This window comes from Manacus candei, unplaced genomic scaffold, assembly GCF_025592945.1.
Source record: "Manacus candei isolate 608988 ecotype Guabito, Panama unplaced genomic scaffold, ASM2559294v1 h1tg000069l, whole genome shotgun sequence".
In the NCBI taxonomy this organism is placed as follows: Eukaryota; Metazoa; Chordata; class Aves; order Passeriformes; family Pipridae; genus Manacus; species Manacus candei.
The window spans coordinates 4304891-4328668 of record NW_026138117.1 but is presented as its reverse complement, the minus strand read 5'-3'; the positions used below and the strand labels follow the sequence as shown (position 1 = coordinate 4328668).

At 41.0% G+C, this 23778-nt stretch overlaps 1 protein-coding gene across 3 annotated transcripts in view; it reads left to right on the top strand.

The window, feature by feature from the left end:
• LONRF2 (LON peptidase N-terminal domain and ring finger 2) overlaps positions 1 to 19024 on the top strand; it is a 37015-nt gene extending 17991 nt beyond the window's left edge. Inside the window, exons 3-12 of one of the 3 annotated variants that reach the window (XM_051807010.1) lie at positions 2829 to 2951; positions 3980 to 4141; positions 4560 to 4785; positions 6762 to 6858; positions 7224 to 7338; positions 8571 to 8767; positions 9314 to 9472; positions 12466 to 12628; positions 14644 to 14793; positions 15112 to 19024. In XM_051807010.1, coding sequence (XP_051662970.1) covers positions 2829 to 2951; positions 3980 to 4141; positions 4560 to 4785; positions 6762 to 6858; positions 7224 to 7338; positions 8571 to 8767; positions 9314 to 9472; positions 12466 to 12628; positions 14644 to 14793; positions 15112 to 15270 — 1551 coding nt within the window. In that variant the 3' untranslated portion in view covers positions 15271 to 19024. The remainder of the gene's footprint in view (positions 1 to 2828; positions 2952 to 3979; positions 4142 to 4559; positions 4786 to 6761; positions 6859 to 7223; positions 7339 to 8570; positions 8768 to 9313; positions 9473 to 12465; positions 12629 to 14643; positions 14794 to 15111) is intronic. The other 2 variants (XM_051807011.1, XR_007907659.1) reach the window with 2 other exon arrangements.
• Positions 19025 to 23778: the final 4754 nt, after the last annotated feature.

Below are 23778 nucleotides of genomic sequence, written 5' to 3'. Positions count from 1 at the left end.
GAAGCAGAATTGGGTCTATAAGGCACCAGCAGCCCAGGATGGCCCTGCAGGTCCCTCTGGGATGATGTTCCAAGGCAGTGGATGGTCTTGACAGGCTGTTGGCCAATGTGTCTTTCCGAGGAGTACCTCAGACTGTATTTCAGGATTGTTTTTTCCCCCTTCTTTAATCCTAAGATTTCATATCTGTGATTTCCACCTCTGTCATGGTGACTCATAGAGGGGTTGGGATTTTTTTCATAATGAAAGGAAGCGCTACAAAGAGCACTGGTTTGTGGGCAGTCTGAAGCAAGCATCAGAAATGCCCATCATTACCATTGGTTGCCTGAGGCTAGACTAGATGTCCAGCAACTCACCCCACTTAGGATTACACCTTCAGTCAGTCCCTCTCCCTTCAGCAGCAAAACTGCAGCACAAGTTAGACCAAATAAAGCCTCTGGGTGCTCTCTGGAAAGAGTGTGACATGGGGGATTGGGGAGGGCAGACCTTGGCTTCCTGTGGAGACTAAGGAGGAGTTGCATAAACGCCTTGGCTGCCTGCCTCAGCAAAGGGGGCTGCAGCTAGTGCTCATTTCCAGCCAAGGATGACGCGGGGCAAGCAGAGAGGTGCTTTCAGAAGCACTGAGTCTCTGAAGGCTGTGTGTCTTGTCACCCATTAAAATCTTTAATGTTGGAAGGCAGTTCATAATCTTACCCCACATCCAGTTTGCCTTTCTGTCTAGGATAATTTCTCATGAAGTCAGGAATCCCATCTTGGGTGGCGTTGGCTGTGCTTCTGTGCTGGGGCAGAAAGATGAATTACACATGTTCAAATGTTTTCTTGAAGTGTCTTCTCTGTTTGCCTGAATCTGTGGAAATGTGATGTGTGTCAGTCGTAGGCAGATAAAGGTTGTATTAATCCCATCTCTGAAGAATGTTAATTAAAAATGAAATTTGTCATCACGGCATAACTAGCGGTGTCTCACACGTACTTCACTTATGCTTTTGTGTTTGTGAGGACATCCATGTAAGTTGTGCTGATCCAGAATCTGTGTTCTCCAGGAGTCCTGGGCATCTGCTTTGTTTTGTATCTTGCAAAATCTCATCCAGTGACAGAGATTAGCTCAGACATTTGCTGTGTAGTTACAAAAACCCCAAAAAACAACAAACCAAAACCAAACAATAAAAGTAATTCTAGGAGTAGCTCCTGGGATGCAAGCATTCACCTACCAGTACCTTTGGCTTATTGACAGTTGAAATTTAAAGACTTGCCAAGTTACTGTGAAGCTCTTTGGTATGCTGTAGTCACTGCAGCATAGATAAGTTGGTTTCTTTTCAGTTGCTATGAAAACCAGGTCCATAGACTCTCTGAGGCAGGGAGGAGTTTTCAGTTGCAGGACTGTGTGAAAATAAGAAAGGGAAGGTGGCAGCAGTAGTCTCTGAAGTATAAGGGACCTCTGGTCCCTGGGCCTAACTCCCAGTGTTGGATCTTTAGGTACTTTGTGTGTAGACAGCCCAGGTCAGTCCTCCCTTGCAGGTTGAATAAGGACAGTGCTCTTACGGCTCCAAAGGATGAGACCAAAAAAGCTTGTTGGCTCCCCAGTGCAGGAAAGTAATGCTGACAGAGATGGCAGGCGTGTTAAGACCTCTCTTAAGGTTTTACAGGGGCTGTGCAAGCATCAAGGTAAGAAGGTCAGGGTCAGGTCTCACAGTACCTCTCTTACTGCATTGAGGAAAAGAAAAATTCTGTCACCTGGAGAGGCTGGTGTGTACTGAGGCTTCTTGTTCAGGTCAACAAATGATATTGTGCTAATTAATCTGGCCTAGGAAGTGCCTGTTACTTCCTTTTGGTACGAGCCTCTTACCCAACAGTGTAAAGGTAAAGATCTTAACAGGTCTCCGCTTGGAGGGCAGTATTGAAAGAATGAGGGAGTTAACCACTCAGGAAGATTATGCGGTACTGGATCTTTTGGCATTAGAATGAAGGACAGAAAAGTGTATCTGCTTATCTAGCCAGTCCCTTAGATGAGTAAAGCTGTACTTTCAGTAGATGTTCATGTGGGTCAGAGGTGGACTTCCAGAGCACACTTCTATCTAATAAGTGAGAGGCAAATGTTTAAATGCACACTTTGTTTTCATTGTGAAGGAAGTAATTTCCGTAGTCAGATTTGAACTGCAGTTTGATGCCCACAGGGAAATTCAGAGGTGAGACATTCTTCTCTTGTTATTAGTAGTGAGTAAAGTGGGACTTGTTCCCAAGCTGGCTACCATGCCTGTTGGCGTGTCCTCTCCCAGGACATGGGAGAGGTAGGATGGGCTAAAAAGTTTAGATTAAGCATTAGTAAATTGCCCTAAATTCATAATGTTGTGGTCTTCTGTAGCCAAATAAAATATGTGAAAAATCACCTCTGTCCTGGTAAGACACCCAGGAGGAGTGAGTGTCCTGAACTCCCTCAGCTGCCACCTCCAGCCTTCCTCATATCACTGCCTTTTCCATGCAGCTGAATTACTGTTAAGTTTGCCTTGTATGTGAAACTGTTCTCTGGTGTATCCAAGCCCAGTGGGATGTGTAGTAGGCTTTGTCTTTGGGGAGACAAATATACTTTCTCATTTTCAGGTCTCCTCTGAGGAAAAGAGCAATGCCTTTGGCAGGGGATGATGCAGCAGTGGGTTCCTGGGGAATCTTTTTTCAGCAGAAGGGACTGAATTTCCTTCAATCATGTGCGTTTTTGTTACCCAAAAAGCATCTTGTTCTTACCTGCAGAATGATGTGAACTTTCAAGTTTGTTTCTGGTGTCTTGCTGCTAGTTCAGAAATGATCTCTAGATTTGTACATTTCCTTTGTGTGAACAGGGCCATTATGTGAAAGCAAAAGCTCTTTCTGGATTGGAAAGGACTGAGGAAGCATTGAAGGAGTTTCTTTATTGTGTTGCCTTAAATCCTGAATGGAGCTCAATGAAGAAAGAAGCCCAAAAGGTATAAAAAATATTTACTGGCTACTTGGCCATCATGCTTCTTTTACTCCTACAGCCAAGTAAAATTCATGTTATTTCAAGTGACAGTAAACAGCCAAATGATAATTTGATTCAGTAGATTCCCTAGTGAATCTTTCTAGCATTATGCTATGTGAAACACCCCTCCGGTTTAGTTTGATTCTTCAGCTAGAGGAATTGTATGTTTGTGAATTACACCACAAATCTGTAGGTTTGGCTGCTGTAATTTGTAAATTATGCTTGTAGTGTGTCAGCCAAATTTGAGTAGGTTGGTACGCAAGCACCTGGATTGCACAGGCTTTTGAGGCTCCTACTTTTAGTACCATCAGAAAATCACTTTTATGTGGGGAGTGGCAGAGAGTTGAGAAGGGGAAGCTTTGTGCTACCCTTCCTGGAAAAATCCTGTGGTATTTGTAGCAGTTTGTCCCTTATGAGAAGTTAGACACACTTAGTGCTAACCAACCACCATCAGGTATTCTGTGAAAGTCGATACAGGCAGCTTTTTGTAAAAATGCAGTGAGGATTTGGTAAACTTGGTGGGGACTGGTGAGAGGGGTAACTGGCTCTACACAGCTTTTAGCTAGGGGTTAAATCTGCTTGAGGATAGAGAACATGGATGCAGGGCATGAGGAACGTTTAAACACATCTTTGTTAACCAGCTGGGAGAACATGGTCTGAATACTTCTGAAGGCAGGGTCTGAGGGTCAGAATAGACATAGGTAGGGTCAGAAGAAGGATGCAACAGCCTGTTTGCTGCCCCGGATGCTCCTGGAGAGCAGAAGCCTTTGGAGAATGAGGTGGGCACCTGAAGGGCACCTTGGAATGTGACTGTGGTTGTGGTGGGGACTGCCATTCAGGTTTCCCATGGGCATTGGGGAATGCAGGGTGTCCTGGTTGTTGCAAGCTTCTTGGCATCTAGAAACTGTGAAGTTTTTGCATCTGTGTTCATACAAACATAAATATCTATGTTGTAATTATTACTTTTTCTTTTTTTTTCTCTTAATTGACTAGATAATGTGTGAGATGTTTTTCCCAGCCTTTGAAAATGTGCATGATAGTCTAACAGCACCTTTCTCTAGTCGAACATCCCATACAAGATTGAAACCTGCATTTCTGAGTAGCATAAATACACAGTCAGCTGTGGAAGATAACTCTGTTGCTGGGTCCTCAAAGGTAAAACAAAAAGTTTTCAACATAAAAATACCAAAAGTAACTCAAGGATCTGTCTGATCTGTGTGACGTTGTCTTTGTCTGCACTCATGTAGGCATTTACTTTCATGGTAAGCCTGTTTTCTCCATTGCTGTTGTATCTCTTATTGGGATGTTCTTTCTCAGAAGAATAAGAGAATGAAACTTTTTCTTCAGAAAGCAATGTGATACCTTCATGTGGGGGTCAGTTGTATTTTTGGGCAAGTTTTTTCCACTAAGGATTTTAGTATAACAGGAACATAATTTCTAGAGACAAGAGCTGTAGGGAGAGAAATGGCCCTATTTCATGCAACTGGAGAGTGATCTATTGTTGATAAAACTAAAAGAAAAAAGCAAAGCAAAATTGTCTCATGCTGTATATAACTGTTCTTAATTGTTTTAGGATACTGTGTTCAGGTTAACAAAAACCCCGTCCCAAGAATCTGATGTATTCAGAAGCACTGATTCTCCTGTTTCCCATCATGTTCTGGATCTCTATTTTGAAGACAACAAGAAGTCTTTGGGAGCTATTCTCTCCAGTTTACCTGGGGTTGGCTTAAAAAGAAAGCTGTCCAGTGATATGAGGGATTTACAGAGTTTGGATGTCCCCAATAAGATTCCTAAAAAAGGTTTGTGTTGTGGCTTAGAAAGGCAATTTCTCTTGCACATACTGAAAAACTATAAACTTTTTTACTCCTCCCTTTATATAGGTGTCAATGAAATATTCCCTATTGGAATTGGAATGATATTTTGTTCTCTGTGTCTGTGTAACAGCCTATTTACCTTATTTCAGAGCAGTTTCAGTTCATTGAATGAAAATTGTATTTTTCTTTCTCAAATGGGCCATTTCCAACGTGTAGCCCACTCACAGTTTAGTCTTTGTGTTGCTAGTGCCGTTTCCATTTTCTAGGTCTCAGCTATAGCTGAACTTCATTGTCTGTCTTTATGATTGAAAGATGCAGTAAGCCTGGAAACTGATCTTTAACTGGCATCAGAAACGGTCACATGCAACTTTACATGAAATTTTCCAAGCAAACAAAGAAGCCTTTTAAAGGATAATAAGCCCACCCAGTTTTCTGTTACTTGATAACTGTGCTTACAATTGATATGCTACTCAAGCTTCTAACAAAGACCTCCAGAGTGGTTTTAGTACTCAGGGCTAAAAATACTGAAGGCAGTATTTCACAGTAGTGGAATGATTGGTTAAAAGAAACTTTAAAAATGCTTCTGTACTAGTTTGCATTTTTTCCCTTAAAGAAAAGAAAAACAACCCGCACCTTGATTAGTTTGACTTCTGTCTTGAAATATTAAGTCTTTGAGTGCTGCTGTCTGTCCGCCACCACTACAAATGATCAGTATATAGCCATTTTCTGATCATGGTGCTGTGAAGGGAAAACCGTGTACTTGCTTGTGAACTGCAGACTCAGTAAATAGATTGTGAAACCTGACCCACCTGTATCTTCCCAGCAAAGGCCAGAGATTGCCTTTTACCCATAACCACTAATTTCTTGTCTGTGCTAGGTCCCAGTGCCATGTTACTTTTTGCAGAATTAATACAGTTAGTTCTTGCTATTACTAAATGCTAACAGGTGAGATGTAGGTTAAAGATAGTGCTGTTTTTCTTTGTAGGCCACACACCATCTACCCTGTCTGTGCTTGAGGTAAATCAGATGCTGAGCATAAGCTATCATTTAACAAAATCTCCTAGTGGTTTAACTTAACATAAAAAGCTGAGCTTTTTGGGTTTTTTTTAATGGTCAAAAATTTGTTTAACAGAACAGAGAGTGAAGGCACCATTCATGGTTCTGTTGCAACTGTCACTGAGCAACAAAGATATGAATTGTAAAAGAAGTTGCAGAAATTGCCTATGTAAATGTCATCCAAAGCTGGAGCTGAGAGCTTCAGAACTTAAATAATGCTGATGTAAAGTTTAAAGCTCATACCCTAACACCACAGGGCTATAAAGCACCCCCAAAACATCAATCTGGGCAGAATTTTTTAAGTGAAGTGTTTGCCTCTGTGTGTGCAGATTGCTGAGCTAGTAGAATCAGTATTAGCTAATGCAACTCGAGTAGTCCTTTAAGCTGTCTGAAATGTGGGATTTGCACAGCAGCCCAGTCTAGAAGTATGTAATCTTTTTATACTTGTAAGAAAAAATAACCCTGCTGAGAAATCTGTGATAAACACTGATGAAATATGTTGACTGGATGTATTCAAATTAAATTCTGGACTTAATGTACTTTAAAACATCTGCCCTGGCTGATGTGTAGGTGGTGATAGTAGTAGGAAAGCAATAGCAGAGTATTTTAAAAACTAGACTAAAAAAACCACACAACACAATCATTTTTAGAGAAGCACATAATGGGTGTTCAGCTCTAAATAATGGGTGTTCTATTCTCTGACTGTAGATGTCATCCTCTGTTCTCCAAAAGATCTTCTGTCAAAAAAACTAAATCTCAGATGGGAAATATGTTTGTTTGGAATAAAACTTAAAAAGTAAAAGACATAAATCAGATTTTTTTCTTTATGAAAAAACAGCCTAAGCCTCATCTGAAAATGTAACAATACTTAAATATTTACTCTAATAATTTTCTAAACTACTTAGATGCAGATGTTTTACCTGAAAACACCACCGACACTTCAAGTGAGATACCAACAACTCTGGTGGATGCATCAGACTTTGAGTGTTCCCTCTGCATGAGGTATGACTGTGCTGACCTGGAATTAATATTAGAAAGCCTTTCTAGCTTCTGAAAAAAGTTTTCATGGTGTCAGAAGAGAAACCTGTGAGAGAATATCTAACTCATTACTCTGTTCCTTTTTGCTGAAACTTACATCTGGTGAATCTTTACAGATTCAGTTTTCTCCATTATGCATGGTGTTCTCCATTGTTTACCACTTCTAAAAATGGAAATCTTTTATATCCTTAGATAAAATTGTCACCCATACTTTATACAAAAGCAGGAAAGAAAGAGAGGGCTAGGAGTAATCACTCCTTTCACTCTTTGGGAATCTGCATTGTTTTTGTTGGCAGCTTAGCTTCTCTGTTCCATGTTTTCATGTTAAGGTTGTTCTACGAACCTGTTACCACACCCTGTGGACACACCTTTTGCCTCAAATGCCTTGAGCGTTGCCTTGACCATAATCCACTTTGCCCACTCTGCAAAGAAAAGCTGTCAGAAGTAAGTATGTCCTTGACCCAATTAACAAAACTGCACAAAGTTGTGTTCGTAACAAATGTGGATAGAGCCTTCCTAAATCTTCGTTCGCGAAGCCTAGCCATGACAAAGTTGAGTTCTTCTGAAAACATCTGTGTGGGGATCTTTTGTGCTCTACTTGTGAGCCTCAGCAGCAGGTCAAGGGAGATGATTCTACCCCTCTACTCCACTCTGGTGACACCCCAGCTGGAAGTACTGTGTCAAGATCTGGGGTCCTCAGCACAGGAAGGACATGGAGCTGTTGGGGTAGGGCTGGAGGAGGGCCATGAACATGATCTGAAGGTGGAGCATGAGGACAGGCTGAGCATTGAGGTTGTTCAGCCTGGTGAAGAGGAGGCTCCAGGGAGACCTGACTGCAGCCTTTCAGTACTTCAAGGGGGCTTATAAGAAATATGGGGACAGGCTTTTTAGTGGGGCCTGTTGCCGGTCGTAGTTTTAAACTAAAGGAGGGTCAATTTAGACTAGATATGAGGCAGAAATTTTTTACCTTGAAGGGTGGTAAAACAATGAAATAGATTGCTTGGAGAGGTGGCAGATACTCCATCCCTGGAAACATTCAAGGTCAGGCTGGATGGGGCTCCAAGCAACCTGATCTAGTTGAAGTTGTCCCTGCTCACTGCAGGGGGGGTTTGAACTACTGACCTTTAAAGATCTCTTCCAAGCCAAACTATTCTATGATTCTGTGAAACCAGAACAAAACAGTATTACCAACAGCATCAAGCTGTGCACAGACCTCATTTTCTCCAAGATATATTTGGTATTTCTTGGAAGACAAGGGGTTTTGCTGGTTCTTAAAGAAATAGAGGCTTCCAGTATCATGTCAGGCTCATGCCTGGGGAGTGCTAACCATAGTCCTGTTCATACCACATCTCCAGACTGTATATCTGCCTGTGGTGAATGAGGAATGGTCACTCCTTGGTGAACACTTCTGCTCCTGCAGACATATTTCTTAGAGTATTTCTTGCCAGTAACTTGACATCTCTAGGTGAAAAAAATATATGTATCTTCTGCAAAAGTGAGGAAGGACTGCCTTTTTTTCCTGGTAGTACAACTTCTGCCAAAAAAAGGGTATGGGGGGGTTACAGGTAAAAGGACAGTGGAGTGAACCACATATCCTGAAGTGGAAGTTTCAGTGCCTAAGGCTGAAAAGGATGAGAAATCAGTATGGTCCTAACTAATGTGTTCTTTGGCCTTAGGAAAGGATGGCTTGGGAGGAAGAGATGTTACCTGTCTTCTTGTTATCAGACTTAAGAGTTGACTCTTCCTTGCAGTTTCTGGCAAGCAGAACTTACAAGAAGACCGTCCTTACAGAAGAACTGATAGTCCGTTACCTGCCGGAGGAGTTATCTGAAAGAAAGAAAGTTTATGAGGAAGAAATGAAGGAATTGTCAAAGTAGGCTCTCTTTATACTACTGACAGCTGTTATAAAACTGTATTTTTCAATCTAAATTACTGAAGAAGCTTAATTTGCTTATGAAAATTCGTAAAAGGAATGAATTCGTAAACAAACCTGCCAGATGTTTTGTATTTTTGACATATTTATTGCAGATAAACAAGTAACATATCCATGGATGTTGGAGAGGCGCAACAATATTCTTAAAATAAAGATAATTGCCTTTTCCTCTGAAACAATATAATAGCTTTAAAAATTATAATAGGGTTTTTCTGGGAGTAGAATTCAAATTATGAATGGATAAGGTCAGGAAAAGTTCAAGGATCTAGTTTTTGTCAGTGACTTGTGAATCTTATGCCATGTATAAACTGAAAGAGTCTGAAATATATTTGTCTTGTAAAAATGACAAACCTTTAACAGACATACATTTATTTATGAAGAATGAGTTTAAGGAAACCACTGGAATCAGTCTTGTATTGAGGGTTCATGCTGAATATAGCAGTAGCCAGAAAACAAAGTGAATTTTTTTAAACAATTATCTTGCAGTTTGAATAAAGATGTTCCCATCTTCGTATGTACCATGGCCTTTCCTACCATCCCTTGTCCGCTACATGTCTTTGAACCTCGTTATCGCCTAATGATAAGAAGATGCATGGAAACTGGTACCAAGCAGTTTGGCATGTGCTTAGCTGATGAATTAAAAGGGTAAGGAGATGAGCTAAGAATGTCCTGTTGTTGCAGAGGCTGTTGTGATGATAAGGAAATACTACAGCACAGTATACTTGTCTCCCCAAACCACTGTGGTTCCTTCCAGTCTTATGTGAACCAGTACTAAAGTTGCTTACTTCTTAGTTCTGTACTTTAAACATTCCTTTTGACACAAAGATGTAATTTTACTGCTCCCCTGTTGGATGGATAGCAAGAATGCAACTCATCCTGCTACTGCAGGCTCCAAAAATAGCACTTAATTGGCTGTGTGGTTGCAAAGCTTGCTGGCCTGTTTGTTCCAGTGAAAGCTGTCTGTCTGTATAAGGTTCCTCCTCTGTCTGCTCAGTTTAAAAAAACAAAACAAAACAAAAATAAGGTAAAAAATCCAGACCTCCCATAGGTTTCCTGCATGAGTGGTATCATTTTAATGAGACAAAGTATACCTTTGGCTGAGAAGTCTGTTTTGCTGCTGAATGTTGAATTTTGACGTTTGTCTTTACCTCTGTGTTGCAATGTCTAAGCTATCTGCAGTGAGCGAGTGAGTTACATTGTCTTTCTATATGATTTTACCTTTAATTCACTTTTGTGAATTCTGACATTGATGTGTTTCCAGCTTCCAATGCAGAGACTGACTAGATGACAGTTAAAGGTCCCTTACAACACAAAACTATTCTATGATCCTATGAAAACCTTCAAGTTTTACGTACTTTACAGATAATAGGCTTTTGGGTGAAGGTGATAAGACTATGCTCATTGCAGAAATACAAGGTGGTCTTGAGAGGTCTGCCTTATGAGATGTGATAGTTACTGACTTCAGAAGATACGTTGGCATGATGCAGGCTGTAGAATGGATGACAGGCATGGGAATTCTTAAGAACACGTTAAACAGGCATCCTCAGGAGCAGCATTTTTATAGTGATCATCATTGGAGGTGAGAGGAGGGCAGTCATACTGAGGCTTGGCAGCCTTGCTTTGTCCACTTCATGTTTTCTTGGGGAGGATTTTTTATTTTTCTCCCCGACTGGACAGTAAGGTGGCTGTAGGAATACAGGAGATGCTACAGCTTCCAGTCAGCTGTGGCTGTGCTGCAATGCCATTTGGCATGTTGTCAGTGCTGCACTCTGGAGTTAAGGTTCCAACAGCAGCTGATGCTCCACAGTTCCTTTCAGGTCTGTTACCAATTTCGTGGAAGCAAATACTTGTAAGAGTGAGGGCAGAATGACCCTAGGACATTAGTGAAACTCTCCTTATATCCATGAAGGCTTCTGGAAGAGCCAAACTTACTTGGAGTCAGGTATAATACAGAGGGCCAAGGGCTTACAATCCCCAAAACACAATAATTGGTTTGTTAGAAAACATTATGAAGGATATTTTAAAATGCAATCAGTGTGATTAGGTTTCTGTGTGTGGTCTGTTTTAAGTTACTAAAATAATTAAACTTTTTGAGCATGATAATTTAAATCAAACACTGAAGCAAAGAAAGCCTGTAGCTGTAGACACCTAGCAGGCTGTTGCAGCTTCTTACACAAGTCAAGAAGTTCTTTTGTTTATTCAAAATTGCGAAATCAACTTGGGAATACAAGTGGGGAAACTTGTTTTGCCTCATCTACTAAGACATGGATACGTAATTCCCTTGAAAAACACAGTGACAAAACACGTTCAGTTCATTACCTTCCTCTGTTTTATTTCTCCATTTTAAGTTAAAGCTGGGAGAAGAATATAAACTTTTAATGTGTCAGTACATTTTATACCCGTCTCCAGGTGCTTTCTTGACCTCTTTGTTTAAGGTCACTTTCCAACCAAAAGTAACTTCTCAAAGAACAACAAAAAAAGAAAAAAATCATCACTTCTGTATTATTTTCTAAATCCAGTATGAATGTCACTAAAATCCTTAATTAAAAACAATTGTCATGTAGCTGTTTAAATAGTGTTTAGTGTAATGCTACTGTAATAAACTAATAAACTCACTTTTTTTTAAAATCAATCCTACTGGTAAAGCACCAAGGCTTAGCTGTTTGCAGCTGTACTCTTCTTGCTTGTCCTGATTTTTTTCCTGTGGAGTGGCTGGAAGAGAACAGTTGTCCGCAGTGGTGAGCTTCCCCTCTGCCCCTCACAAACCCACAATTTCTGGTAAAGCAGAAACAGAAGTAATTTCTTCATCACTCCATTGTAAGAAATGACCAAGCCCTGGTAAAACAAGTGTTTCCCTGATAAAGAATTTATCACACCCTGCAGGGATTTGGTATCTTGAGATGAGACTAGATACATGCAGTACTTTCTCCTGCCTAGCAGTAGGCTGAGGTGTAGAGCTGCAAATGTATTGTGGTGAAGAGTCATTGTACAATCACCCTCTCTAGTGAAATCACTACAGCACAAAGGTAGAGTAGGTAATCTTGATAAAGTAAAAATTTTTTGCATGCTTGTTTCCAGGGTGTGATTAAAACCTGTGCCCACTTTAAATATAATGGATACAAATGTGCTTTTGTAAAGAGTATTTTGGGTTTGTTCTGATTTTTTTTTTTTTTTTTAAGGAAACAGATGCAACAAAAATCTTGCTATATAGAAGCCTTTTTCTTCTAAAGCCTGCAATCCTCTGCTTACACGTTGGAGTAGGGGGATAGCCCTCACATTTTTCCTCAGTTTCTGGGCTTCCTTGTGGTATCTTTACCCATCTTGTTTTCTTTGCAAACCAGGTGAATTTGCCACCAGCAGCTGGCAACTCCCAGAATGAAATATGCTTTATTTAGTATCCTGTCCCTTTCCAACCATCCCATGCCACAAACATGCCCTGAAAATACTGCTGTCCAGGTCCTCTGAGGGAAGGCAGAAAGGGTGGGGGTTGTGTGGCTTATGGGAATAAGCAGAAATGTATTGTCACCAAAGCAGGATCCTCTTTCAAATAAGAAGTGCTCAATTAGGCCCAGTATTTGTCCTGATGTCTGTAAACACGTGTTGATGACTTCCACTTTTATGCCCTTCTGTCATTTCAGATTTGCAGATCATGGCTGTATATTAGAGATCAGGGACGTAAAGTTTTTTCCTGATGGACGCTCAGTTGTTGATACAGTTGGTGTCCGTCGTTTTAGGGTCTTAAGCCATGGCCAACGAGATGGATATAACACAGCAAACATCGAGTATCTTGAAGATAAAAAGGTGATCTATGGTGCAAAGTTATTCATACCCATGTATTGCTGGATTCACTTAAATAGCCTTTCCTTGTTGCATTTCAAGCTAGCTGTGCATTATTTTTAAACCAGTATCATTACAAATACACTAAAGCTCTATTTTAAAAACCGTGGAACAAACTTTGTCTCTTCTTTCCCTTTCTTCCTTTCTGCCCTTATAATTATCTCTGCTTAAAGTGTTACACTCCCTTCATGGATCTCAGAGTAGCTTCTGAGATGCTAAGGTCTGTCATGAATGTGTAGGTGAGGTCGGAGTAACATTTTAAAACTGGTACAGAATTTAAAGTCTTCTAAAAACACATGCTCCTGTTGGTAGAGAACTGACTGTTCTCTTGCACTGAACAGACAATTGGCACACTTCCTATGTCTTCCAGACTCTCATTTACAGAACTGGTCCTCAAGTAAATGTGAGGGTCCGCTCTTAGAATGAGTTCTGAGTGACATGTAGTTAACTGTGCCATGTACAAACCTCTGTCAGAGCTGACTGAGAGCAGAGAAACCCAGAGAGGGGAGTAGCTTTTAAAAACAGGTCCTCTTAGAAAACCTGCATCAAGTGAGATGCTTATGATGGATGTTGGCCAAAGGGTGAATTTTTGGCCATGCTTAATAGCTTCCTGGATCATCTTCAGACCATGTTTGTAAAACCCTGGTAGCTCTTAACATCGAGTTTAGTAGTAATCTCATGCCAATTGATGGAGTTGGTTGGGTCATACAGCTCTTTAGCTCACTCTCATAGTTGAAGTGAAAGTCTGTAAAGTCTTAGTAGGGCTTTTCTAACCTGTGCAGAATGATGCAGTTGTTTGTCAGGGCATGAAGGGTAGATCTCATGGAGGTGTCTCTGCCTGTGAAAGGCTGGAGTAGGTGGTCTTCTCAGAGTGAGGGCTCTGCTGTGTTTAAATCCCCAGTGAAGAGTGGTGGAACACAGGTATCAAGGCAGTGTTTGTAGATGGCGCCAGAGACCCACCTCTTCCTAATCAGTGAGATTTACCTTGTCTCGAGTGAGAGACTGGTGTCTGTGTTCAGCACCTTACATTCATGTTATATCAGATGGTGAGAAATCTCAGTCCAAAGATGCCTGTTGTATCTGCTCTTAGGTACCTACCTTAAGATGAGATTAATTGCCCTCTAGAGCTGTTTCTCCTGAACTGTGAAAGGCATCCACAGCAGCTACATCAGATGTGCATCTGAGTAGCATAGCTGAAATCACACCATTGATATGTACATGTTAAAGGGGAAAGAAACCCAAACAACCCCCCCAAAAAAACCAAACCAAACCAAACAAAAAACAAACCACAAAAATCAAAACTCAAAAAGCCCCCACAAATCACCATTTGGTAGTGGGTTTTGCCTATGCTTTTTTTCCCCCCTTAATAGCTAATAGTTAGGCTGTGCAACTAAAACACTCTTTGCTTCAATGAGGGTGTGTTTCTTCATGGCTGTTTCTGGTATTGGGAAAGCATCCACTTTCCCTGTTTCCTGCCTGCTCCAGTGTCTGTCCTCCTCCTTCTCCTTGGCTGTCCTACCATGGCCTTAACACTTCTATGGAATACTGCTGGTCTCTTAAGGGCCATAGATCTCCCCATCTCTGTGCTCGGTGGCAGTAGTGCTTGTTTTGTCTTGCCAGACAATATACCACTGTTAAGGGTTGTTCTGTGACAGGGACTTGAGGCTGTGGGTTTGAGATGATTAATATGATGTCCTAGGATTAGAGAGCAGAATCTTCTGTTGTGCCAGTATTTAGGAATGGATATTAGCAGGGCAGTTACTGCTCCAAGAAATGTCACTTCAGAACACCTAGGGGAGGGTAAAAAACCTCCAGCATCACAGGTTTGAAATCTGAGACTTAGGCACAGTTGGTTTAGATAAGGGCATTTGAACAGCTGTAGTCACTGCATTATTTTGCTTCGTTTGCTTCTGGAGAAGCATATGGGCTCCACGGTATCAAACCTGTTTTTGTTCCATCTCCCTTCTTTTAACAATAAGGTTGAAGGACCAGAATATGAAGAACTTGTCCGTCTTCATGATTCAGTTTATGATCAAGCTGTTGCCTGGTTTACTTCTCTTAAAGACAATATGAAAGTGCAAATTCTCAATCATTTTGGGTCCATGCCAGGAAAAGAACCAGAGCCACAGGTAATAGAACCTTCCTACTTAAACAGCCTTATTCTATACCAAATTTTTACAGTAAACTGTTTTCTGACAGATTTTTGCTGTGGTTTTGTACATTCTAAATCTTATTGGCATGAAGCATGGAAAACAGTGTATCTATGTAACTTGATAGCTGAAGGAATAAGTTCTTAGTGGTATATGTAGACAAAGAGAACATCTGCAATTAAGTGTTTAATTGTTGCTTGAACTGTTTGTGTTAACTTTTTTAGCAAATACAAGGTGAGAAGGAAGGCGATGTTCTTAATACATAATTGGTGAATACATCTTTCTGTTCTTTTGCAGAGCAACCCCAGTGGTCCTGCCTGGTACTGGTGGCTCTTGGCAGTGCTGCCTCTGGAAAACAGAGCTCAGCTGGCTATATTGGCTATGACCTCCCTTAAAGATCGTCTTATTGCCATCAGACGCGTATTGATATTTGTGACTCGCAAAAGACCCAGATAACATGGACTTCAGTTGAGTGGGCACTGAAAAAGCATCTCATGATAGGTCGTTCTAGGGGAGGGCAAAGGGGAGGGGTTGTTTTTGTATTTTTCAAAGATTCCTTCAAAAAAAAGCAGCCCTTTCTGACTATGTCCTGCATCCATCGATTGCATCAGTTTGTTATCTTGGGTATTCACCAAACCTTGCACACTCTCCTGTTATCCTGATGAAAACTGAGCCTCTACAAAGCTGTGCTACATTTAGAGTGTAGCTGATGGATGTGGATAATTGCTTCAAAGTACTGCGATAGAGTTGATGTTTCTAGCCTGCAAGAGAGTTAAGTACTAGAGTTGCACCATTGGCCTGCATGTGATTTGGATTTTCACTTGGTAGGAAAAGGAAACTGAACAATGGATTGAAGAGGTGTTTCCTAGACTTGTAGTGAGCAGAAGAGGAGTTGTTGCTACCCAGCAGAAGTATGCATGAAGACTATAACTGACACTACTGTCTGTCAGTGAATCGGAAGGCACTCTGTCATAAACCCACATCTCGCTTTCTCTCTCTCTCTCTCTCTCTTTCTCTCTTCAGCAAATAGTAGTCTGAGGAAAAAAACAAGTTAAGCATTTGTGGTCAAGGCATCTGAGGATGTTTGGATGAAAGAATAATAGCTACTGAATAAGTACACTATTAAGTAGCCTTAGGTAATCCCTCCTTTGTGATTTATGTGTTGTAGCAGAATGAGTATGTACAAAATGTTTGGAAAGGTGTACTTTGGTTTCTTTGAAAAGAAAAACCAAAGTAATCCTAGCTGGTCTTACCGCTAAATTCAAATCAAGCCGCTCCCTAAAGTATGATAAACACTGCTGTGAAATAATGATTTCACCCCAAGTAGGAGGGAGGCATGCTGCAGTTTACTCTGAGCACCTGCTCTGCGAGTGGGACCAGCGAGGATGAAAGATGGGGAGGTTTCCATCTCCCTCCTTCCTGCAGTGTCGTGCCAACCTCCCGTTACATTGAGGTGATCTCTACTGAACGCGTTTCAAACCGAAAGTATTGTAGTTTAGTACCAGTTGCTGTATGTGATGGGAATCAGTCCACAGTAACACCGTGAAAGGAGTCACAAACCGAACCTATAAAGGCAAGTCTCAATGCAAGCTTAAGTCAGGTGTTAACCTTCATTTGTCTCTTTGATTATTTTTTATGTATTATTTTGTTATTATCTAATTTTGATAGCTATTAAATTGATCGCTTGTCAGTCAAATGATCAATATTAGCTCAACTGCCAATGAAATAACTCAGTGTTACCAATTCAGTTGGCACAGTTTCCTATATAACTAGAACTGATACTACCAACAGGGAAAAAAAATTGACTTGAATCTCCATGTGCTGCAAGCATAGCAAGACCAATGTAAAGACTTGTTCATGTGCAGAAGTCTGGTAAGAAGAAATGGCTGCTTACCTACATGGTCAAAGTGCCTGGTTTCTTTTTTAGTTCTTTTGTCCTTATTTGTCAATGAAGAGGTATTTAAACTTTTTTTTTTTCCACTTTGCACATGAATTCTGGACTGCATTAAAATGCCGTGATTGAGATATATTACCTGCTCTCTTTGGGTATTGTAGTTATAACCTGTGTGGTCTGGGAAACAAAAATTGAGAGTTTTTTTCCTTTCAGCAAATGGCTACCACAAATGGTTTCTGTAACATACCCTGAATGTACTGTAACTGCCTCTACCTTGAACACGCCTTTTCTATTTAAGTAGTTTGTAAGTATATTCTCTGAATTGTGAAGTGCATAATGTACAACCAATGATGTCATAACCTCTACAGTAGCCTTCTGCAAGTTCTGCTACCACCACCAAAATACTCAAAATTCAAGTTAAATGCATTTCCTCCAGAATCTGAAGATGAGGAAGAGGAATTCACTGAAGTGTAAAGGACTGGTTACATACATGGGGGAGGAAATGTCAGAAGTCAGTAGGTCTTCAGCCCACTGTCAGCTGAGCTACTGAAAGGTGATTTCACAAACTAATTCTCGGACCAGAAGATGGACTGTATTTGATCTTGCAATCCTTTCTGTTCAGCTTCCTGTTCTTCCCATTCCTTTCCATGCTGTGTATTTCTTCGAGACTCACTCATCTTGCTTGTTTGTGTGTCTGCCTAGTTTTGAGTATTACTAGCTTAGCTGAAAGAGGACGCCAATTGTATTTGTATATTGCTGGTCCCGATCTTATATGTGCTTAATTTTACAGATAGGAGTGCATTTAAGAAAAAAAAATATCAAGGTGCTAGTTAGTGTCTTCTTGGCTTTGCCTCAGTAAACGTTAATGTTAATATTCTTCTTTGCAAAAGTGATTTGTTCAAGATACCTACTTTTGAGGTACTTCTGAGAGAAAACCCTATGGAAAAAGAGAGGTTGTTTACTGATGTTCTGTAATGTGTAAAGACATTCTACATAGGAAGTGACATTACTGTGTTCATGAAGGCCTGCATAGTTAATGGAGTGATTGATATTGAAAAGAAAGCAGAACTTTCTTTTCCCTGTAGAGGGATTTTTTTTTAGTCAAGGTTTAAAGCGGTTTGTGAATATTTCAGTGACTGATGTTTTGGATAAATGATAATAACAAGGGAATTGTCTGTGTATGGATGCAAATAATCATATTAGCAGCCCAAAGCTGACTTTTCCTCCAAAACATTGAATGCTGATCAAATAGCAAAGCTTTAATAAATAAAAGAAATCACCACTGCCCTGTGGTACTTGCTTTCTAAGGGAAAGTACCAGTTTCATTTTTACCAAATCACCTCTGCCATATAATATCTACAGCATCCAGTAGTACCTCACAGGAAAAGCTAGCTATCTTATTGCTCTCTAGAGGAGATGTCCATGTTACAGCCAGTCTATGCTTAGGTGTAACTTGTCGCCAAGGTACATGTGAAGGCATTGGAGCTGAGCTCCTGGAAGAGATAGACAGGATTCGTTGCCTTTCTAGCTCATTACACTTTTCTTGCTTGCTATCCAAGCAAGGATGCTGGGATATATGATGAGTCTTTTCACTGTGGTGAATGTGGCCCTTCTTTATACATCGTAAAGAGGCCAAAAAGAAAAAAAAAATCCCTCTACCTCTACACCTGTTGTTCACCTGTAAAATTTCAAGCTACAAAATGATATATATATTTTAACCTTTTTTGTCTTTCAGAAGCATACTAATTGTTTGCCACTGAGGCCTTTTATCTACTGTATTTTAATATGTTCATTTGATAGTCATCAAGATCTCTTTGTACTTCTAACCTGTAGAACTTGTCATGTTTCTTACTGCTCTTTTTTCCCTGTTCTCCAGTCCACTTTTAAATTGATAAATAGAAAGCTGTACACTCTCTATTCCTGTTACATTTTACACAGTGGAACTGGTATTTTGGTAGCGCCTTAATTTTGCAGTTGTGAAATGATTGTATCAACTCTTATCTGGGGCTTCTGACCAGATGTAAACGAGTATGTTTAATGTAGATAAACTTGAAACCATTTTTTACTGTTTTAAAGCTAGAAATTAAATGGAGTGTGTACATATGTATAAATATAAATTATTAATCTGCACCTTTTTGTATCTAGTAAATACAGGAGAAGTTCATGTTCTAACCACATTTGGCACTTTTTGTTGCATAAACAAAGCCAAAACTTTTTTTAAAGATTGCAATGTTCATTTCATGTATATTTGCAATATTCATGGGAAATGTATTTAATTTATGTGATATTTGGAATAAACCAGGTTGAATTTATAAGTGTGTGAGTTCGTGGAGAAAGCTTTATCACTGGAGAATTAAGAGCTAGAGCTGTCGTAAATATGGTCTGAGCAGAAACAAGCCACTGATGTGCTGCTGTCAGAAGGGGGATGATAGTTTGATTTCCCTTGTGGGAGCCCAAGGGCTGAGCATTGGCCTCATGAGGTTTTAAGAAGCAAATGGCATCTGAGAAGCAGTGGTTGGATGTTGGGGCTCATAAGTTGCATGGCAATGGTTTTAGCCCCCACGAGAAAAGTGGGGGAGGCTGTAGAGATGGTGGCACAACGGGGTTTGCTGGGGACCCGGGGCAGCCTGTGGCACTGGGTGTGAATGTTAGGGGTGGATTTGAAGGGGAGGTGGAGGTCCCCAAAATACAGGGTGAGGGGGAAGAGGAAGAGGCCCTTGGAGTAGGTAGGATGGAGGAGACGAACCTTTAGCTTCCTCAGAAGTGAGTTGTGACAAAGATGGGGTAGGATCATGAAGTGGGCTTTTCCTTTTGTAGCTTCTTGGTTATTTTTTAGCCCTAAGCATGACCTGACTGGCCCCATAGAATAAATGCAAAAAAAATATGTGGTTACAATGAAGAACAAAATGCTTTTTTGTCTAAGCCCAGTGAATTAAAATGCCTTCAGGGTGTTGCAGGGTAGAGGCAATGTTTCAGACTGAGACACTGGCCATGGCTGGCACCACTGTAGGGGGTGGTGGGACACTGGTCACACTGCAGCAGCAGCAAAGCTTTGATGATCCTTGTGGGTTCCTTCCAACTCAGGCTGTTCTATTCTAAAATGGAGTTGTGTGAGGGCAAAGTTGAGCCAGATTGTGCAGGGAATATCCCATCTCTCAGTTACGTCTTGCTACCAGCAAGCTGCTGAGCAAAACCATTGTGAAGGTATTTTTTGTAAATACTAGCCTTTTTTTTTCTTTCGGAGTTGGATTGATTTTGGCCTTTGTGCCTGTATTCACTGAATGTCTGAGCAAACAAACATCAGTTACAGGACTGCTCTTTTGCTTTGAAGTGTGTGTAAATGCTGCTTGAGCTGCTTTGGTACACTGGACAACAGCATTTTTGAAACATCGTTCACCAAAGGAAGGAGGTGGGGAAAGATGACTGATCAAGGTTTCCTTTTTATAACCCAGATCCTTGTGCACCCTGAGACTTGAGAACAAAAGTAAATAAAGTAACTGCATGAAGTTAATAAATAGTTTTTTTCCTCAACCTGCATGTCCTGTGTTAGTAGATGTTGAGCTGTGGAAAGACAGCATCTCAGTGCCTACTTCCCTGAGTAATGCTGTTCTTAGAGTGTGGAGACCCTCGTGGTCTGTTGTGCTATATGTATCGCTCTGCTTCATCAAACCAGGAACCAAAATAATGCTGCTTAATTCTGTCCAGCAGCACTTGCTGGAAGCTGTTGGCTATTGAATCATAGAATAAGAAAGATGAGTAATCTGGAGCAAAAAATCTGATACTATCAAGTGAGGTGCAAAAAAGTGAATCCATGCCAGCACTTTCCTTAGTTCCTGTAATAAATGTGCATACTGCACTTGCAGCTAAAGGACAAGCATGTTTTCAGTCGCATTTACGTTACTTGGTAGGAACAAGTTGTTTTTAAATTGAGATGAATATCACTTGCTGACAACTTTTATAGCTCTGTTCTGCCATATGTGGGGTTCTGCCTTGTCTGCTAAATTTGGGACTTCCTGCATACATGGAAGAAATGTCTTTACTTGTAAATGTTGCTTACGTTTTTTCTCATAAACATCTGCTGCTCTTTTTGTGCAACAGCCACATTGGAGCCCTGCTCCTGGGAGGACCTGGGTTTTCTGCACAGAAACTGGTGCTGGGGTCAGGCCGGTTAACCTCACCACAGATGAAGTTAGAGAAACAACTCTGGTCCCTTTTCTCCTACACAGGATGCTCCAGAGGCAGAGCTGAAACTTCTCAAGTTACAGTCTTGTGTCTGTGCAAACCTGAGAATGGCATCTTTAGGATGGTATATGGAAAGTGGCCGCAGCCCCTTCAGCCCATCAACCTATTCATGTTCACCACAGCATTAAATCCTTCCACCCTCACTTCAGCTCATGAAGCCCACAGGAGACACACTGCTCATCATCCTAGGTATTTCTTCTGATTCCCAGCCCCTTCTCATCACAAGATCTTGTTCTTCCCTTACTGATCCACTGGTTTTCTTTTCAAGTGAGAAAAGAGAGAAAAGGTAAATAAACCGAACACCCAGGAAGGTTTTGCTGACTGGTGGCTGCAGTTGCCAGTTCTTTGGCCAAAGCTGCAGTAAGAGAGCAGGTTCAGGCAGCAGGACTCATGTCAGAGCAGATCTAACAGGGAAAGAAAGATACTTTTAAAGTAAAAGAGGGAGGAATATGTAATATGGTGTCCTTCATCATAAGAGGAGAGATATCCAACTTTGAGCTCAGCTCTGCCCTGGAGCAAGTACCTTCCGTTTTCTGCTGGTGGCTGAGGCACCTCACAGTGCTGGCTCGTTGCCCTTGTTGGCTAACAGAAAATGGACTTGCTGTTGCTAAGGAGTCAGTGTCAGAAAAATGCCTAAATGCTCCATGCCAGCTTTATTTTCTCTTAGCTGAAATTACTTGGCTTGGGCAGAAGGAGAAAGATCATCTGTTGCTGGAATGGAAGTCTACTTAGCAAGGACCCCAGGACCACAATGAGATTTCCCCTTTCTCTCTGTTTTGTAGTGTTCAGATGAGATCTATTGCCATGAGGTTGTATGGAGATCTGAACCTGGCACCAACACGTCTTTCAGCAGTTCCAGTTAAACCAGCAGTCTTGAGTCTCTTTTTACAGAGAACAGGTTCTATATCAAGAAGTATAACAAGGCTATTAAAGTAAATTTGGTTTCTGCCTCTCAAGTACGTGTCACCAGAGCCTAAGCTGCATCACGGGCTTTGCTGAAGGTTGACTTCATTCCTGACACCCTCAGGTAGCTGCCTGGAGCCCCGCCCATACTTTCAGAAAACATGCTGTAGCATCTGGAAAGGATACTGTTCTCTACAGGCACATCAACAGGTGCTTCTTCACATGGAGTACTCTCAGAGCAACTTTGTTTTAAGTAAACCTGTGAGGTCTTACGTGGATGTAAGACCCAAAGGATGTACACCCTAAAATTTCATTGCCAGTGGAAACTGTGGTTCAAATAGAGGTATTCAAAGAGAACAGAAGATACTTACCCTGAACCAGAAATCAATGAGTATGTGTGCCGTGTGCGTTTCCATCCCAGCCTCCTTCCCTTCCTCTTGATTTTTTCATTCCTTGATCTCTGCTGGAACTGGAGTGCAGGGGAGCATGTGTGGGGAACACCCAAAGCTCAAGCGCTGTGCTCTGTGGTGGGACCAGAGCAATTCCAGATGAATGGCTAATATTGAAGTATCCAGTCTCATTTGCTTAAGGTGCACCATTCCCAAAAACCTTTGGAAGATAGAGTAAGTTTTTATTCTTTTGTTAACTGTTGTTATGAATCAGTTCTCTGTCGCCTTTGCCCCCACACCAGATGTACTTACAAATGTTAATTTGAGTCTTCTATATGTCCTGGAAAGCTTTTTCTTTTCCAAATTTGTATACAGAATTTGAGGGAGGCTCTGACTTTGAGCAAGTAATGTGATATAATCATGGCATCTTTTTCCTTCTTTAATCCTGCAATATTGTGACCTCAGTAGCACAGTGTACCAACACATTCCTCAAATTAATTGTACACAAAGATCTTACAATTTCCCCTCATTTTTGTTTTTGTATTGTTTTATCCAATCTCAGAACTACTATTATTTCTGGTATGCTTTCTGCTGCTGGAGAGGCCCAAATTGATCGCACTTTTCTAAATAAAGGAATTGTAAAAAAAGTGTGCCTCCCACTCTTCACGCTCTTGAATGTTTTGTTTGCTGCATAGACAGTTACAGGGTTGTGTTCAGAACAGTGTGTCTGAATTGCAGGCTTCTTGTTTCACAGAGGTGCCTCTTTACCAGATGGTCCTTTCAAGCAAGTAATTTTCATGTTTACTTAGCAGCAATTGACTCTGCATAAGTGTCAGCTTTGGCCAGATCCTTTCAAATATTGTCAATATGTGCTAATTATACAGTGCAAAGGCTTCTTCATTTTATCTTTATGAGTAATAACAGGTAATTCCTCTTGGAGAATGTGTACTAAAACATTGGTAAGAGTTCATGTTCTTCCAGTTGTAAGACAGCCTGGGTGTACATCTTTTTTTTTAGCAGTGATATCTGTTCCCCTTTAGACAGACAGCTGCTGATTGCAGTCTACCTTTTGCTCAGCACTCTGTTCCTTTTGTGTGTAGTGCTGGAAAATCTCTTGGCATGGAGGAGTTAAATATTTCTGTGCTCTTGTTTGAGTCATATGTCCCCCAATGGGGAGTGGGTTTGCTTGCAGACACGTATTGGTTTGGAGCTGGTCCTGGAACAGGAGTGCACGGCTCACGTCCGACATGCACCCGCCTGGGCAGAAACCAGGCAACAGCCACTGCAAATCAAAACACATCGGGGGGATGGGGGGGGGGCAAAGCACAAGACTCAGGAAAGGATTAGCCAGTGATGTTATTCTTTGCCTGCATTCATTCAAGGTGGAAGAAGGAACACAGGGAAACCAGACGTTTTTGGCTCTGCCTCTGTTCATAAGCTGTGTGTGAGACTGTTCTCTGACACAGGCGCTCTTGGCACAGAGCAGCTGTGTGTGTCCACAGTGTTAAATCCTCTTTCCCATCCAAAATGTGCAAC